General features: G+C 43.4%; 1 protein-coding gene across 1 annotated transcript in view; it reads right to left on the reverse strand.

The window, feature by feature from the left end:
* Window positions 1-18,951, reverse strand: part of SLC19A3 (solute carrier family 19 member 3) — a 72,117-nt gene that overhangs the window by 3,143 nt on the left and 50,023 nt on the right. The window contains exons 3-4 of the mRNA XM_075338686.1: window positions 8,445-8,637; window positions 3,394-3,535 (exon numbers count right to left, since the gene is read on the reverse strand). Coding sequence (XP_075194801.1) covers window positions 3,394-3,535; window positions 8,445-8,637 — 335 coding nt within the window. The remainder of the gene's footprint in view (window positions 1-3,393; window positions 3,536-8,444; window positions 8,638-18,951) is intronic.

Genomic DNA, 18,951 nt, shown 5'->3' on the forward strand with positions numbered 1-18,951 from the left:
TGAGCATCTTTTACAAAGAGCTGAAACATACCGTCTGGAATAGGCAACCTTCAAACACGAAACTGGAGCAGTTTACTCTTGAGGAGTGGCCAAAATAACTGTTGAGAGGTGCAGAAGTCTCATTGACAGTTACAGGAATTGTGTGATTGCCTCAAAAGGTTGTGCAACCAAATATTACCATATTTTTTGGACTATAAGGCGCACATAAAATCCTATGATTTTCTCGGAAATTGAAAATGCGCCATATAATCCGGTTCGCCTTATATATGAATACAGTACATGGATTGAGTATTACAGCCACCGTAGTCAGGAGCCTCACTGAGTGCAGTGATACGTACAGCTCTGTGTGCAGGAGCCCCGCGGATTATCTGTGCCCTAAAAATGCCTCCTGTTAAGAGACATGCTTATGATGCAGATTTCAAGCTTAAAGCTATAAGTCATGCAGTAGAGCATGGAAATAGAGCAGCTGCAAGAGAATTCAACATAAATGAATCTATGGTGCGTAAGTGGGTGAAACAAGAAGATGCCCTACGCCAGGTAAATAAGACCAAACTGAGTTTCTGAGGAAACAAAGCAAGATGGCCACAGTTGGAGGACAAAATAGAACAGTGGGTTATCGAACAGAGTACCGCAGGTAGAAGCGTCTCCACTGTCTCTGTTCGACTCAAAGGCATAACTTTAGCACGCAACATGGAGATCAAACACTTTTTAGGAGGTCCTTCATGGTGCTTTCGTTCTATGAAAAGGTGTAATCTCTCCATCCGCACCAGAACTACTGTCTGCCAGCAACTGCCAAAGGATTATGAAGAAAAGCTGGTCATTTTCCGCACCTACTGCATAAGAAAGATAAATGAAAAGAATATCCAGCCGGAACACATCACTAACATGGATGAGCGCCCCCTCACTTTCGATATCCCCGTAAATCGTACTGTTGAGAAAACATGGACAAGTACAGTATCTATACATACCACAGGAAACGAGAACTCCTCTTTCACTGTAGTTCTCGCCTGTCAGGCTAATGGCCAGAAACTACCACTCATGGTCATTTTCAAGAGAGACTTTGTCAAAAGAAAAGTTTCCTGCTGGTGTCATCGTCAAGGCTAACCAAAAGGGCTGGATGGACGAGGAGAAGATAATTGAGTGGCTGAGGGAGGTCTACGTCAAGAGACCGGATGGCTTTTTTCACAAATCCCATCCCTATTGGTTTGTGACTCCATGCGCGCCCATGTGACCAATAATGTCAAAGCCCAAATGAAGAAAACTAATTCAGAGCTTGCCGAAATTCCGGGTGGATTAACCAAAGAGCTCCAGCCGCTAGATAATGGCGTCAACAGGTCATTTAAAGTTAAATTGCGAGCTGCGTGGGAGCATTCGATGACAGAAGGTGTCCACACATTCACCAACACAGGGAGGCAACGCCAGGCAAGTTATGCCACTACGTAAGTGCCAGTGGATACCTGGAAGAAGGTATCAGTCTACAGTGTCATCCGAGCTTTCAGGAAGGCTGGAATCATCACTGAAGAGCTAAGCAGCAGCAACGAGACCGACTCATAATGATGAGGGGGACCTGAACATGCTTGATATAGAAATCACCAAACTGTTAAACTCCGACACTGAAGATGAAGCATTTGATGGATTTGTGGAGGAGGAATGAGCTGAAAATGTAAATGCATTGATTTGCAGTTACAACTGAACAAGTTGAGAGTTATTTTGAAAGAGTTGAATGAAGTTTGACCTACGGTCTGAGCTTTGTTTCATTTAAAGCGCTGCGCCTTATAATCCGGTGCGCCTTATATATGAACCTAGGCGCCTTAGCAGGCGCTCATTGATAAATGCGCCTTATCATCTGGTGCGCCTTATGGTCCACAAAATACGGTAAGTTAAGGGTACAATAATTTCTGTCCAGGCCTATTTCATGAGCTTTAGTTTTTTAAAAATTCTGTGGAAGCAGAAAAGAAACGTCTGATTTTCATTTGTTCTTTTTCATAGAATTTTTATTTTTATTACTTTTGTCAGATTCAAGTTATTTCTGCGACCATTGTGGGTTTTTCTTTAAATGAGGGGTAACAATGATTTTGACCACATGTGTATGTTTTACGTTGGGGAGTGTCAGAGAAAACATGATTAACAGCTAGTCTGAGAAAATTTGGATAGGATGGCTAGACTAAAGGGGGCTTTACACGCTACGATATCGTTAATGTTTGGTCGCCGGGGTCAAGTTGTTAGTGACGCACATCCGGCGTCATTAACGATATCGCAGCGTGTGACACTGACCAGCGACTTTAGGCGACCTCAAAAATGGTGAAAATCGTTCACCATGGAGAGGTCGTCCCAAAGTCAAAAATCGGTAAGGGTTGTTTAGTGTTGTGGTTCATCGCTCATGCGGCAGCACACATCGCTATGTGACACCGCATGAGCGAGGAACGTCTCCTTACCTGCCGCCGGCCCCAATGCGGAAGGAAGGAGGTGGGCGAGATGTTACGTCCTGCTCATCTCCGCCCCTCTGCTTTGATTGGCTGGCCGCTGTGTGACGTTGCGGTGACGTCGCTGTTATGCCGAACGTCCCTCCCCCTTGAAGGAGGGATTGTTCGGCAGTCACAGCGACGACGCCGACCAGGTAAGTATGTGTGACGCTGCGTAGCGATAATGTTCGCTACGGCAGCGATCACAAACAATCGCATGCGCAACGGGGGCGGGTACTTACACGCTCGCTATCGCTAGAAATTGCTAGCGATATCGCTAACGTGTAAAGTCCCCTTAAGGCTATGTTCACACTGTGTTTTTGCTGTTTTTTTTTTTTTTTTGTTGCTGTAGCAATACCTGATCTCTTGCCAGGAAAAAAAGCGGCGTTTTGTACTTTTTATACTGCCTTTTTGGCGTGTAATTTGTCTACCGTACTTTTAAATAAAGTTAGTTTCATTTAGAAAAAAAAAACGCAGCTGTTTTTTTTTCACTCTCATTGCTTTCAGTGGTGGAAAAAGCAGCAACAACGCTGAAAGAATTGAGATGCTGCTTCTCTCAAAAAGGCAGGAAAAAAAACCCCAGCAGTTTCACAGTAAAAAGCAGCTTTTTCTTTCCATAAAACCAATGAAAAAAAAACTGTGTGAACATAGCCTTGGAGGCTGAGCCCTGGTGTCTTCTCACTTTCTGAGTGACAGGTCTCTTCCTATACACACAGCAAGACACCGGTCAGTCTACGGTAGACCGGGAGGGATGACGCTAGCGAGATTCATCCAAGATACATAGTCTCCGCATGGCGTTTAGAACGGCTTTCTCTGAAACTCCTCAGCGGTTCAGTGTAAAATGTGCACAGCTGCAATAATGCTGCCAGTGACTGATCCAAGCTGTCAGGTTTACTAATACAACACTGGGAAAATAAGACATGGTAGCAACCTGGGTGATGATGTCCAGTCCTAGGCCTCTGCCATCCACTACAATAATGGTCATTATGGTCTGCAGAGCAAGTGCAACAAATGTATTCATTCCAAACATCAGGGCATAGCGCTCCATACTCAGGTTTACAGCAATCTGGAATCTGTAAGTAAACACATTTAGGTTACAGAAATGTCACTTCTGATTTTTAGTTTTCCCCTAAATCCCTCTGGTTACTGAAAAATCAGGTCAGAAAACAGCAAATGGTTAATCGAGACCTTAGTATATAAATGTTGGAATGCTGGCACCATAATATACAGTGTCCTCAGAATAGAACTCCCCAGTTTTCTTCTGTTTATCACCATTGCAGTAACAACTGGGCCTTTTACCAAGCAAATGTCTCCACCTAGTGGAATAAAAGATGTACTGTTCTCTGCAAACTAAATATTTGGCCATTGTACTAGAACTTTCCATAGAGATTTTTAGTGATTCTGACTTTGTATCATGTGAAGTGTGTACTAGAATCCAAATACAATAAACCAGACGCAATCTTCAATTCTCATGGGTGTGAAGAACAATCTAAATGTCCCATAAACAGCTCTCAAAATATCATGACCTAGGCCATGTGCACACACTGCGTTGGATGCAGATTTATCACAAATCTGCATATCTGTATTTGTATCGTACACCAGCAAAGTCAATGAGAATTCTGAAGTGTTGTGCACACGTTGCTTATTTTTTCCTTGCAGATTTTTTTTGCAGAAAATGATCTGCAGCATGTCAATTCTTGGTGCGTTTTTCAGCCTTTCCACCCATGGACTTTAGTATGAAAAATACACTGCGTTTTTGGTGCGTTTTTCTGCCAGAACATGTAGATTTGGTGCAGAAAATTTCTGCACCAGCACTCAGCGTGCGCACACAGCCTTACAGTGCTGCTAAGGATCATTTGTGTATTAAAGCTGAGAGGGTAGCCATCATTTTTAGTAAATAAACTTGGGTGTAGATGAGGCTAATGCTACCTCCCGCCATTGTCTGAGTAAAGCAATGTTCGCATGCAGCGTTTTTTTATGCAAAGTAAAACCTGCTTTTTATAGGAACAATACCAAACCACCCTTAGTGAAATAGGAAAAAAAAGAGTAAAAAACTATTTATGCTGAATAAATTAAAATAAGTAATTTTATTTCATATATATATTTTTACACAGTACATAAAGCATTGATAGTATCTTGCACACCTGCTATAATATAAATTCCATGTAGACCAGCTCTCCCCGTCACGCGTTTTTCCCAGCTTCTTCCGGGGGAGTAGAAGAAGCTGGGCGAAACACGCGTCAGTGAGAGAGGGACTGTCTGCCTGGGACTCAGATCACTGACTTTGTCATCAAAGGTATGTATACCTAATCAATTATATTTGTTATAGCAGTGTCATATGGACAGAAATTAAGTGGCAGGCATTTTCACAAATACAGATGCATCTCAATAAATTAGAATATCATCAAAAAGTTAATTTCAGTAATTCAATACAAAAAGGGAAACACATATATAGAATCATTACACACAGAGGGATCTATTTCAAGTGTTTACTTCTGCTAATGTTGATGATTATGGCTTACAGCCAATGAAAACCCAAAAGTCATTATCTCACAAAATTAGAATATATAAGACCAAATGGAAAAATTATTTTAAACTCAGAAATGTTGGCGCCTACTGAAAAGCATGTACAGTAAATGCACTCAATACTTGGTCGGGGTTCTTTTGCATGAATTACTGCATCAATACGGCGTGGCATGGAGGTGATCAGTCTGTGGCACTGCTGAGGTGCTATGGAAGACGAGGTTGCTTTGATAGCTGCCTTCAGCTCGTCTGCATTGTTGGTTCTGGTGTCTCTCATCTTCCTCTTGACAATACCCCATAGATTCTCTATGGGGTTTAGGTCAGGCGAGTTTGCTGGCCAATCAAGCACAATGATACTGTGGTTATGAAACCAGGTATTGGTACTTTTGGCAGTGTGGACAGGGGCCAAGATCTGTTGGAAAATGAAATTTCCATCTCCAAAAAGCTTGTTGGCAGTGGAAAGCATGAAGTGCTCTCAAATATCCTGGTAGGTGGCTGCGCCGACTCTGGTCTTGATAAAACACAGTGGGCCTACACCAGCAGATGACATGGCTCCCTAAACCATCATTGATTGTGGAAACTTCACACTAGACCTCAAGCAGCTTGGATTGTGGCCTCTCCACTCTTCCTCCAGACTCTGGGACTGCGATTTCCACAGGAAATGCAAAATTTACTTTCATCTGAAAACACCTTGGACCACTGAGCAACAGTCCAGTTCTTTTTCCCCTTGGCCCAGGTAAGAGGCTTCTGGCGTTGTCTATTGGTCATGAGTGGCTTGACACAAGGAATGCGACACTTGTAGCCCATGTCCTGGATACGTCTATGTGTGGTGGGGCTTGAAGCATTGACTCTAGCAGTAGTCCACTCCTTGTGAATCTCCCCCAAACTTTTGAATGGCCTTTCCTTAACAATCCTATCAAGACTGTGGTTATCCCGGTTGCTTGTGCATCTTTTTCTACCACGCTTTTTCCTTCCCCCCTCAACTCTCCATTAATATGCTTGGATACAGCACTCTGTGAACACCCAGCTTCTTTAACAATTATCTTTTTTGGCTTACCTTCTTTGTGGAGTGTGTCAATGACTGCCTTCTGGACATCTGTCAAGTCACCAGTCTTCCCAATGATTGTGTAGCCTACAGAACCAGACTAAGGGACCATTTTAAATGCTTAGAAAGCCTTTGCAGGTGTTTTGTGGTAATTATTCTAATTTTCTGAGATAATGAATTTGGGGTTTTCATTGGCTGTAAGCCATAATCCTCAACATTAACAGAAATACATACTTGAAATAGATCACTCTGTTTGTAATTACTCTACCGTATATAACATATCAGTTTCCCTTTTTGTATTGAATTACTGAAATAAATTAAATTTTTGATGAAATTCTAATTTGAGATGCACTTGTATATGATATTCAGCAAAGAGTGCCATCCAGTGAACAAGTTCTACTCAAGCAGGTGTGCAAGATACTACTGATGCTTCATGTATTGTGTCTTTTGTCCACTTTCTGCAATACTACAGTTAATATAATTGCATGAATTTTGATTTGAATTTTATAATATTGATGAAATAACATTATTTATTTTAATTTATTCAGCATGTATAGCTGTTTTAACTCTTGTTTCTCCTATTTAACGGAGGGTGTTTTGGTATTATGTATTGATTGAAGTGTCATGCACATTTATAGGACTTTTTTTCTTTTTTTTATAGTAACCGCAAAAGCTATGAGATTTCAGAAATCTCATGCACACTTTATTTTCTCTGCGGCATTCTTGAAATCTGCAGCATGTCAATTCTTTCAGTGTTTTTTTGCAGCAGTTGTTGTTCTCCCTTAGAAAGCAATTAAAAAGTGAAAAAATGCATCAACATTTTTTATTTTTCTTGCATCCTTAGTAAAACATTTCAAACTTTATTAAGCTTTTACTGTAGACAAAGCATGCCTGAAATCTGCACCCAAAACTGTGACAACACAGTATTTTTACCATCATGAGAACAGATACATAAAAAAAGCTGCGTGTGAATATCACCAAAGACGGATTTGAGAAGTTTTTTTTGGAGAGTGGATAAAGTGAAGAGGGGAGGGGGAGAAAGTGTCCTTAAGGCCCTGTACGCACTGGAAAATGGCATTTTCTTAAGAAAATTCTGCACCCCCTGGCAGAATTCCGCACCCTTGGCAAAAAAACGCACCAAAAACCACATGCGGATTTGCAGCGGTTTTTACGCGGGTTGGTCCCTGTGGTTTTTAGCCATTATTTAATGGCAAAAACGCAGGTACCTGCGGAAATTAAGTGACATGCTACTTCTTCTTTTTGCTGCAGAAATTCTGCAGCCGGGAATGATGAAGGCGCACACACACACACACACACACACACACACACACAGCGGGAAGCCGCCGGGCCCCCCCAGCTCACGTGCCCCATAGTAGTGGTGTGGCCTGCCTCTAATGACAGTACACCAGTGGGCTTGGGCCACTAATCTTTTAGGACCCTAGCAATGCCCCTGCACTGGACCCAATACCAGCTGATCAGTGGTGGTGCTGGGTGTCAAATCCTTACATTTCCTATCCTTAGGGGTGCTTCACACACAGCGAGCTCGCTGCCGAGATCGCTGCTGAGTCACGCTTTTTGTGACGCAGCAGTGACCTCATTAGCGATCTCGCTGTGTGTGACACTGAGCAGCGATCTGGCCCCTGCTGCGAGATCGCTGCTCGTTACACACAGCCCTGGTTCGTTTTCTTCAAAGCCGCTCTCCTGCTGTGACACACAGATCGCTGTGTGTGACAGCAAGAGAGCGACAAATGAAGCGAGCAGGGAGCAGGAGCCGGCGTCTGACAGCTGAGGTAAGCTGTATCCAAGATAAACATCGGGTAACCAAGGTGGTTACCCGATATTTACCTTAGTTACCAGCCTCTGCAGCTCTCACGCTGCCGGCTCCGGCTCTCTGCACATGTAGCTGCTGTACACATCGGGTTAATTAACACGATGTGTACAGCAGCTAGGAGAGCAAGGAGCCAGCGCTAAGCAGTGTGCGCGGCTCCCTGCTCTCTGCTCTCTGCACATGTAGCTGCATTACACATCGGGTTAATTAACCCGATGTGTACTGTAGCTAGGAGAGCAAGGAGCCAGCGCTCAGTGTGCGCGGCTCCCTGCTCCCTGCTCACACTGGTAACTAATGTAAACATCGGGTAACCATACCCGATGTTTACCTTAGTTACCAGTCTCCGCAGCTTCCAGACGGCGGCTCCGTGCAAGCGCAGCGTCGCTTGCACGTCGCTGCTGGCTGGGGGCTGTTCACTGGTCGCTGGTGAGATCTGCCTGTTTGACAGCTCACCAGCGACCATGTAGCGATGCAGCAGCGATCCTGACCAGGTCAGATCGCTGGTCGGATCGCTGCTGCATCGCTAAGTGTGAAGGTACCCTTAGGGTAAACCCTTTCAATATTGATATAGAAAGTCTGTACTTACGTGGCAATAGTGATGAGAAGCATATAGGAGGATTTGAATATCAGGTAGCCGGCGTAGCACATCCAAATATTTATGCTATAGTCCATGAGAAACAGGCTGCCAGCACTGACAGCTGAGAAGATGGCGAGGGCTAATTCTCCACTTGACTCCCAATTCACCTTTACATATCCAACAGAGAAAGAGGTGAGAGCACCTGATGGGAGACAATGTTATCATGACTGGCTATGTACTGAATAATCCTCATTATCTACCCATGATTGCCATACAATGCTGTATTGTAATATAGCTTTTTTTTTTTATATACAGTTGAAACCAGAAGTTTATATACACTATCTAAAAAAGACACATATGAATGTTTTTCCCACTATCTGACATGAAATCAGAATAACCCTTTCCCGTTTTAGGTCAATTAGGATTTGAAAATTATTCATATTTACCAAATGGAAGACAGAGAGAGAATGTTTTAAGGGTATGTGCGCAAGTTGCGTTCTGTGCAGTGCGGAAAAGAACGCACCCTCTAAAACTAAACACTGCGTTTGTCAAGAAAAAAATGCATCCAAAACGCATTTTGAATGCGTTTTGGATGCATTTTTTGCAGTGTGGTCCCACGGCACTTGAGCTCTGCTACATGCTCGCTGACAGCAGACAGTCGTGCGATGAGAATGAACTCAGATGAACTTCACCCGACTTCATTGTCAAACCGCGGCTCTGTCTATGTGTCGCGTCCTGATTAACGGTCACCCATGAAGGACTCACCGGTGACCGCTAATCCCCCGAGTGACTGAAGTGAGCAGCGCAATCAGCGCTGCAGTCACCCAGGTTACCTGCGGCCAACTGGAGTCCTCCACCCGAGACCGCAACTCACCTGTGACGTCATCGCTGATCGCGCAGCTCACTTCAGTCACTCGGGCGACTTGCTGTCACAGTTGGAGGATCAAGCGGTGGCCGCTAGTAACCTGACTGACGTCATCGCTGATCGTGCGGCTCACTTCAGTTGCTGCGTGGGGCTGACAGAGAGCGGTCTGGTCTGTGACCGCTCCTGTCAGCTTCATGTAGCAGAGCTGAGAGCATCGTGGGACGTCGTGTGGATTACGCCAGACCTGGATGGGTATTTGGGGGTTAATAAAGTGGTGAAAGAGGGTGGGGTTTTTTTGTCTTTTATTCCAAATAAAGGATTTTTTCGGATGTATGTGTTCATTTTCTTTAACCTTCAGGTTAATCATGGAAGGTATCTCAGGGAGACGCCTGTCATGATTAACCTAGGACTTAGTGGCAGCTATGGGCTGCTGCCATTAACTCTTTATTACCCCGATTGCCACCGCACCAGGGCAATTCGGGATGAGCCAGGTAGAGTCCCGGCACTGTTGCATCTAATTGATGCGGCAATTCCGGGTGGCTGCTGGCTGATATTGTTAGGCTGAGGGGCTCCCCATAACGTGGAGCCCACCCTCCTGAGAATACCATCCTTCAGCTGTGTGGCTTATCTTAGCTGGTATCAAAATTGGGGGGGGGGGGCTGCACGTTTTTTTTTAAATTATTTATTTTACTGCACAATATAGACCCGCCCACCGGTGACTGTGATTGGTTGCAGAGAGACAGCTGTCACTCAGCATGGGGGCGTGTCTGACTGCAACCAATGATAGGCGCTGGTGGGCGGGGAAGCAGGGAATACAAGATGAAATAATGAGCAGCCGGCATTTTCAAAAGAGGAAAAGCCGCCAGAGCCGTGCAGCGCCGCGCCGGTGATCGGTGAGTATGAGAAGAGGGGGTGAGAAGGAGAGACTGACAGAGAGAGAGAGAGATGGAGTGACCAACTGACAGAGAAAGAGACCGACCGAAAGACAGAGAGGGATTGACCGACATCGATAGAGAGAGACTGAAAAGACGTGCGTTTTGTTTGTCAAAAAAGCATGCGGAACACTACAAAAATGCAGTCCAAGTGCATTTTTGTTGCGTTTTGACCCACATCATTGATTTCAATGAGTGGAGAATGCAGCTACAACCCACAAAAGAAGTGACATGCTGCTTTTTTTTTCCGCAGCGATTTTTGGCATCCAAAACGTGTTTAAAAATGCAGCGTGCTCATTGAATTTTCGGACTTCTCATAGACTTTGCTGGGGAAGCAGAATGCATGCAATTTGGCACTGAAACGCTGCAGTTTAAAACGCATTAACGCGGGAAAAACGCATCATGTGCACATAGCCTAAGGCATTTTTATTACTGTCTGTAAAGTCAAAAGTTTACATACACAAAGAGAACTATGCCTTTAAACAATATGGGACAGCCCATATGATGATGTCATGTCTTTGGAAGCTTCTGATAGGTTTATTGGCAACATCTGAGTTAATTGGAGACACACCTGGATGTGGATGTATTTTAATGCACACCTGAAACACACTGCTTCTTTGTGTAGCATCATGGAAAAGTCAATAGAAATCAGCCAAGATCTCAGGAAGAGAATTGTGGACTTGCACAAGTCTGGTTCATCCTTGGGTACAATGTCCAGATACCTGAAGGTGCTTTGTTCATCTGTACAAACAAATTATATACAAGTGCAAACAAGTTGTAAATGTCCAGCCATCATACTGCACAGGAAGGAGATGGGTTCAGTGTACCAGTGATGAACGTGCTTTGGTCAGTCATGTCCATATCAACCCAAGAACAAAAGCAAAAGACCTTGTGAAGATGCTGGCGGAAACTGGAAAGATTGTGTCCTTACCCACAGTGAAATGAGTAATGTATCAAGATGGGCTAAATGACCAGTCTGCCAAAAAAGAAGCCATTATTCCAAAACAAACATAAAAAAGACAGAATAATATTGGCACATGCACACAGGAACAAAGACCTTAATTTTTGAAGTTATGTCCTGTGGTCTGACAAAACTAAAATTAAACTGTTTGGCCATAATGACTATCATTACGTTTGGGGGAGAAAGGGAGAAGCTTTGAAGCCAAAGAACACCATCCCAACTGTCCCACGGGGGTGGCAGCATCATGTTGTGGGGTTGTTTTGCTGCAGGAGGGACTGGTGCACTTCACACAATAGATGGCATCATGAGGAAAGAAGATTATGTGGCAATACTGAAGCAACATCTCAAGACATCAGCTAGGAACTTAATGCTTGGATGAAAATGGGTCTTCCAAATGGACAATGACCCAAAGCATAATGACAAACTGATCACAAAGTGGCTTAAGTATAACAAAAGGTACCGTCACACTAAGCAACTTACCAGCGATCCCAACAACGATAGGGATCGCTGGTAAGTTGCTAGGAGGTTGCTGGTGAGATGTCACACTGCGACGCTCCAGCGATCCCACCAGCAACCTGACCTGGCAGGGATCGCTGGAGCGTGGCTACACGAGTTGCTGGTGAGCTCACCAGCAACCAGTGACAAGCCCCCAGCGCCGCGTGGAAGATGCTGCGCTTGGTAACTAAGGTAAATATCGGGTAACCAACCCGATATTTACCTTGGTTACCACCGCACGGAGCTACTCGTGCAGAGAGCAGGGAGCAGCGCACACTGAGCGCTGGCTCCCTGCTCTCCTAGTTACAGCACACATGGGGTTAATTTCCCGATGTGTGCTGTAGCTACATGTGCACAGAGCAGGGAGCAGCGCACACTGCTTAGCGCTGGCTCCCTGCTCTCCTAGTTACAGCACACATGGGGTTAATTTCCCGATGTGTGCTGCAGCTACATGTGCACAGAGCAGGGAGCAGCGCACAATGCTTAGCGCTGGCTCCCTGCTCTCCTAGTTACAGCACACATGGGGTTAATTAACCCGATATGTGCTGCAGCTAAATGTGCACACAGCAGGAGCCGGCACTGACAGTGAGAGCGGCGGAGGCTGGTATCAAAGGTAAATATCGGGTAACCAAGGACAGGGCTTCTTGGTTACCCGATGTTTACATTGGTTACCAGCCTCCGCAGAAGCCGGCTCCTGCTGCCTGCACATTTAGTTGTTGCTGTCTCGCTGTCACACACAGCGATCTGTGCTTCACAGCAGGACAGCAACAACTAAAAAATGGCCCAGGACATTCAGCAACAACCAACGACCTCACAGCAGGGGCCAGGTTGTTGCTGGATGTCACACACAGCAACATCGCTAGCAACGTCACAAAAGTTGTTCGTTAGCAGCGATGTTGCTAGCGATGTTGCTTAGAGAGACGGGGCCTAAAGTCAATTTTTTAAGTGACCATCAAAAAACCCTGATCTCGATCCTATTGAAAATTTATGGGCAAAGCTGAAAAGGTAAGCGCAAGCACGGCAACTTACAAACATGGCTCAGTTACATCAGTTTTGACAGGGGGAATTGGCCCAGATTCCTACCAACTATTGAGAAGCTTGTTGAAGGATATCCAAAACAGTTTAAGGGCAATGGTACCAAATATTAATGTAATGTATGTTAACTTTTGACTTTGTAAAATCTCTCTCTCTATCTCTCTAGTATTAAAGACACCTGTCCAAACACCCAATCAATCACACTCCAACCTATCCACCATGGCCAAGACCAAAGAACTGTCTAAGGACACAAGGGACAAAATTGTATACCTGCACAAACTGGAATGGGCTACAGGACAATAGGCAAACAGCTTGTTGAGAAGGCAACAACTGTTGGTGCAATTATTAGAAAATCGAAGAAACACAAGTTGACTGTCAATCATACTCTGTCTGGGGCTTCATGCAAAATCTCGTATCTTGGGGTAAGGATGATTCTGAGAAAGGTCAGGAATCATCCCAGAACTACATGGGAGGACCTGGTAAATGACTTGAATAGAGCTGGGACCACAGTCTCAAAGATTACAATTAGTAATACACTATGCTGTCATGGATTAAAATCCTGCACGCAAGGTCCCCCTACTCACGCCAGCACATGTCCAGGCCTGTTTGAAGTTTACTAATGACCATATTGATGATCCAGTGGAGGCATGTGGTCAGTGGAGACCAAAATAGAACTTTTTGATATCAACTCCACTTGCTGTATTTGGAGAAAGAAGGATGAGTACAATCTCAAGAATACTATCCCAACCGTGGAGCATGGGCTGGAAACATCATACTTTGGGGGTGATTTTCTGCAAAGGGGCCAGGACAACTGCACCGTATTGAAGGGAGGAAGGTCATGTATCTCGAGATTTTGGCCAGCAACCTCCTTCCCTCAGTAAGAGCATTGAAGAAGAGTCATGGCTGGGTCTTCGAGCATGGCAATGACCTGAAACACACATCCAGGGCAACTAATGAGTGGCTCCATAAGAAGCATTTCAAGGTCCTGAAGTTCCCTAGCCAGTCTTCAGACCTGAGCCCAATAGAAAATCTTTGAAGGGAGCTGAAACGCAATGCTGCCCAGTGACAGCCCCGAAACCTGAAAGATCTGGAGAAGCTCTGTATGGAGGAGTGGGCCAAAACCCCTGCTGCAATGTGTGTACAAACCTTGGTCAAGTACTACAGGAAACGTCTGACCTCTGTAATTCTAAACAATGGTTTCTGTACCAAATATTAAGTTCTGTTTTTCTGTTGTATCAAACACTTATTCTTTTGCAATAAAATGCAAATTAATTATTTAAAAATCATACAATGTTATTTTCTACATTTTTTGGGCGGATTCTGTCTGTGTGTCACAGTTGAGTGTACCTACATTAAAAATTACAGACCATTCCATTCTATGTAGGTGGGAAATCTTGGAAAATCGACAGTGTATCAAATACTTATTTTCCTCAATGTACATCAAATGCACATTACACAATACAGATATCAAATACATAATTTAGACATCAAATTCACAATACAGACAACAAAAACATAATACATACATCAAATACACTATACACACAATAAAATTCACAATATAGACATCAAATACAGAATACTCACAACAAATACACAGTAACACATCACTATACATGATAAAATAATTCCAATATACACAGCCCAAATAATGCAAAAATACAGTGCTCAAATAATGAAAAACAAATACCAATATTCAGTGAAACAATTTCCAACAACATACCTTGAACGAATATGTACAAAACCAAGCATACTGCCCAGTGCCAGCATCTGCAGCAGGACATTGCACCATGAGGCGGTTTGCATTGACAACATACAACTGATTCAGTGTGGCTCCTTCACGAGAGCCACATTACTACGCGGAAGAAACACCTGTCAATCTACTTCCGTATTATGCCAAGAAAACTTGATGGAGAGTGCAACTAAAGGAATTCAATATAGTGCTAGAAGATACGCCCCTAGGTCAGAAGGCACTTAAGCTCCTGGGAAAGCGCTGATGGTCGAACGGAGTATGATCAAGTCTTATGACGTGCCAGGATCAACGCCGCAAGAAAGTCTTAGTGCTCATATCGATCAGTCGAAAGGGAAGTTGAAAAGCTAGAGCGATATCATAAAGTTGAAAACATGGAATATATGAATCATGAACCAAGGCAAACTCAACATTGCCAAAGCTGAAATGGACAGAACAGGACTGAACTTACTGAAAATTCACAAACTAAGATGGATCAATCTGGACATTTCCAGTCAAAGGAACATTCGGTCTGCTATTTCCAGCAATGATAACTGAAAGAGAAACTGTGTCGCATTTATTCTCAACTGAAAATTGGCCAGCACTGTCCCAGAGTACAATGCAGTCAGTGATAGTCATCTTGATACTTACTACAAGGAGCACCAATTCATGTCACAGTTATACAAGTCTACTCCCCAACAACAGATGCTGAGGAGGACATTGAACTATACTGCGATCAAGTTCAAGAAGGAATAGACAGGACACCAAAATAAGACTTACTCATTATCATAGGAGACTTAAATGCTAACTGCAAACATGGTATCATTTTTGGAAACTTTGGACTTGATTAACAAAACAAGGTTGGAGGAAGAATTCATTGACTTTTGTATGAGAAATCAACTGTCCATGATGAACACTTTCTTTCAAAATCACAACTGGAGACTCTACACATGGACATCAACAAACAGGGCCTATAAGGATCAGATTGACTACATATGTGTTCAACAAAGATGGAGATTGTTGATCATTACTGAAAAAACAAGGCCAGGAGCTGACTGATCATGGACATTCGACAGCAAAGATTAGAGTCAAGCTGCACAAATGGATTAGACAACTTGGTTTCCAATTTAGATTTGAGGAACATGCCTGAATTTTTTTTGGAACGGTCTGCACAACTGATTTATATTACTGGAAATGGACAAAAAAAAAAGCCTGAGGATTTATGGACACATATACAGAATATTATTACTGAAGGAGCTAGAAAGACAATAAGCAAGAGGCAGAAAAGACCCTCCATTGCCATGATTCAGAGAAAAGACCCTAAAGATAATCGAAGAAAGAAGAATGGAAAAAGCAAAAGGTAACAAAAGCAGGACACAGACAACATCAGTAAAAGACTAAACATAGCCATTCAAGCATTCAAAGAACCTTATTACCAAAAGATATATACATCAGAAGGCCAAGACCAAGAGGGCATACCAAAAGATCACAGATGCGACAAAAACTTCAACCAAGCGTGGTAATGTTGAAAGATGCCAAGGGGAATAAATTAACTGAGCCAGAACAGATCAAGGAAAGATGGAAAGAATGCATGAAGCACCTTTACAAGAATAACTCTATGATACTGAAACAAACAGACTGGAAATGATAGCGAATCGGACATCTTGGAAGAAGAAGTCTTCTGAAGCAGCAGTTGATGTCATCACAAGCCTGTGTCAACAGATATGGACAACTGGTAAATGGCTCAAGGACTGGAGAAGATTAGTGTTAATTCCTGTTCCAAACAAGGGAGACGTTACCGACTGTGGAAACTATTGGACAATTGCGCTCATACCTCATACCAACAAAATACTACTGAAGATCCTACAAAGACATCTACAGCCATATTTTGACAAAGAGCTGCCAGAGGAACAAGAGATGTAATAGCTAATATTAGATAGATAATGGAAAAGGCCAAAGAATATAACAAGGAGCTCTATTTTTGCTTCATTGATTACAGCAAAGCCTTTGACTGTGTTAATCACCAGAAACTTTGCAATATCATATAGAATATGGGTGTGCTAAACATTCTGATCATCCTCATCAGTAACCTTTACATCAACTAAGAAGCAACAGTCAGAACAAAACATGGCGAGATGGCATGGTTTAAAGTAGAGTGAGGTGTCAGACAACTTATAGAAGGTACAGTATATCATAAGTGAGTACACCCCTCACAATTTTGAACATATTTTATTATATCATTTTATGGGACAATGCTGAAGATATGACACTTTGATACAATGTACAGTAGTCGGTGTACTGCTTGTATAACAGTGTCAATTTGGTGCTCTCTAACTCAATACACAGTCATTAATGTCTAAATTGCTGGCAACCAAAGTGAGTACACCACTAAGTGAAAATGGCCAAATTGTGCCCAAGGTGACAATATTTTGTGTGGCCACCATTATTTTCATGTACTGCCTTAACTCTCCTGGGCATGGAGGTCACTAGAGTTTCACAGGAGCATCTGGATCCTCTTCCATCCTCCATGACGAAATCACATAGCTGGTGGATGTTAGAGACCTTGCCCTCTTCCACCTTCTGTTTGAGGATGCCCCACAGAGGCGCAATAGGTTTTAGATCTGGAGACATGCTTGGCCAGTCCAGCACCTTTACACTCAGTGACTTGGAGGTGTGTTTGGGGTCGTTATGTTTGAATACTGCCCTGCGGCCCAGTTTATGAAGGGAGTAGATCATGCTCTGCTTTTTGGACAACAGCCATGCAGACCAATTTGATTCAGTGTGCAGTGTATGGTCTTAGCACTGACATGCTAACCCCCACCCCTTTAACTTCTGCAATAATGCTGGCAGCACTCATACATCTATGTTGAAAAGACAACCTCTGGATATGGCACTGATGCGTTCCTCCACAGGTCCTCACACTCACCAGCCAGCTGGAAGCAATCAGTAACGCCGGATGTGGTATGTGTGCAATCTGATGTGTGGTTGTGTGTACAGGGGAGGACTGCTGTGGAGCATACATGCTGGGAGTGCCCGCCGAGGATCCAGGAGGACCTGGGAGCAACGAAGATGTCCAAGGTCTGGTAAGTATGCTTTTCCTGGGGGTCTGCCTTTTTTGGGGGGGTAAACTTAGTTCCAACCCGTGTTTCCTCGACAATAAGTCTCATGAATATTTCTGATTGTTTATCCTGACAATGTACAATTAATGTACTTTAATGAGTGTGGGTGTCTCTTCTACGTATTTATGGGTCTCCTCTACATATAATCTTGCCTAATAGTTCATTATAATCCCGTCCTATATGTTTTTATTGTCCAGACATTGCCATTACTTTTGCCCTCCTTTAATATGGCCACTCGGCCACATTGACATCAGAGCGCGCTCTGCATGTCGGAACCCGCCTCTCCCCTCTCGCCGGCGCCCAATTGTGGGATGATCCTCGCACATGCGCGGGATGCCTCCTGGGACGCCGGCGGAAGTGGATGATGCGGCTTCCGCCGTGCGTCGCGCGCCGCAAAATGGACATCAGGTGGGCTCTTTGGTGTATATGAGTGACCCCGCAGCTACCCCAGCACCTCCTGACGAAGCGAGAGGCGAAACGCGTGTCGAGGTGCTGGGCGCTGTGGTCCGCCACCTGGGTTTGCTATCTAATGAATCCTGATGCCTACCAGCCTTAACGGAGGTCTTCTTCTCTTGGCATTATGTTGATATATATACTTTATTTATGCTGTGATGATCTCCTTGAATGATGCATTGTTTTTGATGTTGGGAAATGTTGTTAACCCTATGATTACCTCTAAACATGTTTCTTGGGCTGCATAACTGGCTGCTATTTGATATCTATGCTCCAGCTTGAATGCATAACCATTGAATTGCAATTGCACTTTACTCTAGTTATGCTAGGTTATCAGATTTGTCTATATTTATTAATACCTAGGGAGTTATTCATGCATATGTATTGACAATTAGAGGATCATTTTGGCTGTTCCACACTGCACCAGATTGCTTTTTGTTTTTATGGGGTAGATTTTTTAATTTTTTGTGAGTACCAGCAATAAATAAACTTTGTATTGTAAATATGATGGAATAAAATATGATACATTTTCTAACCATAATGGATGCTTTATGAATTATTGAATGGTTATATCTGCAGAACACACTTTTTTTCGGTTTCCTCAACAATAAGCCCTACACTGAAAATAAGACATTGTAAGTACCCTAAATTTGTATCAAGAAAACCGTCAGCTTATTTAAAAAAATAATCCTTCACACAGCTTCATGAACGGAAAAAATGAAAATGTTCTGAGTCTTTTTAAAAAGAAAAAGAAAAAAAAAAGAAAAATGTCCTTGTGATGGTGTGATATTGTGGGTTGTGTATCATTTTGTGTTGGTTTGTATTTTAGGAGCCTTGCTACATTCATTCTGTGTATTCCTTGTCTTGTCTGTAGGTTAATTAGCTCAGCTCAGTTACCATTTGCTTGCCTTGTGTGTACATTGTCCT

Source organism: Anomaloglossus baeobatrachus, chromosome 3 (assembly GCF_048569485.1).
Source record: "Anomaloglossus baeobatrachus isolate aAnoBae1 chromosome 3, aAnoBae1.hap1, whole genome shotgun sequence".
In the NCBI taxonomy this organism is placed as follows: Eukaryota; Metazoa; Chordata; class Amphibia; order Anura; family Aromobatidae; genus Anomaloglossus; species Anomaloglossus baeobatrachus.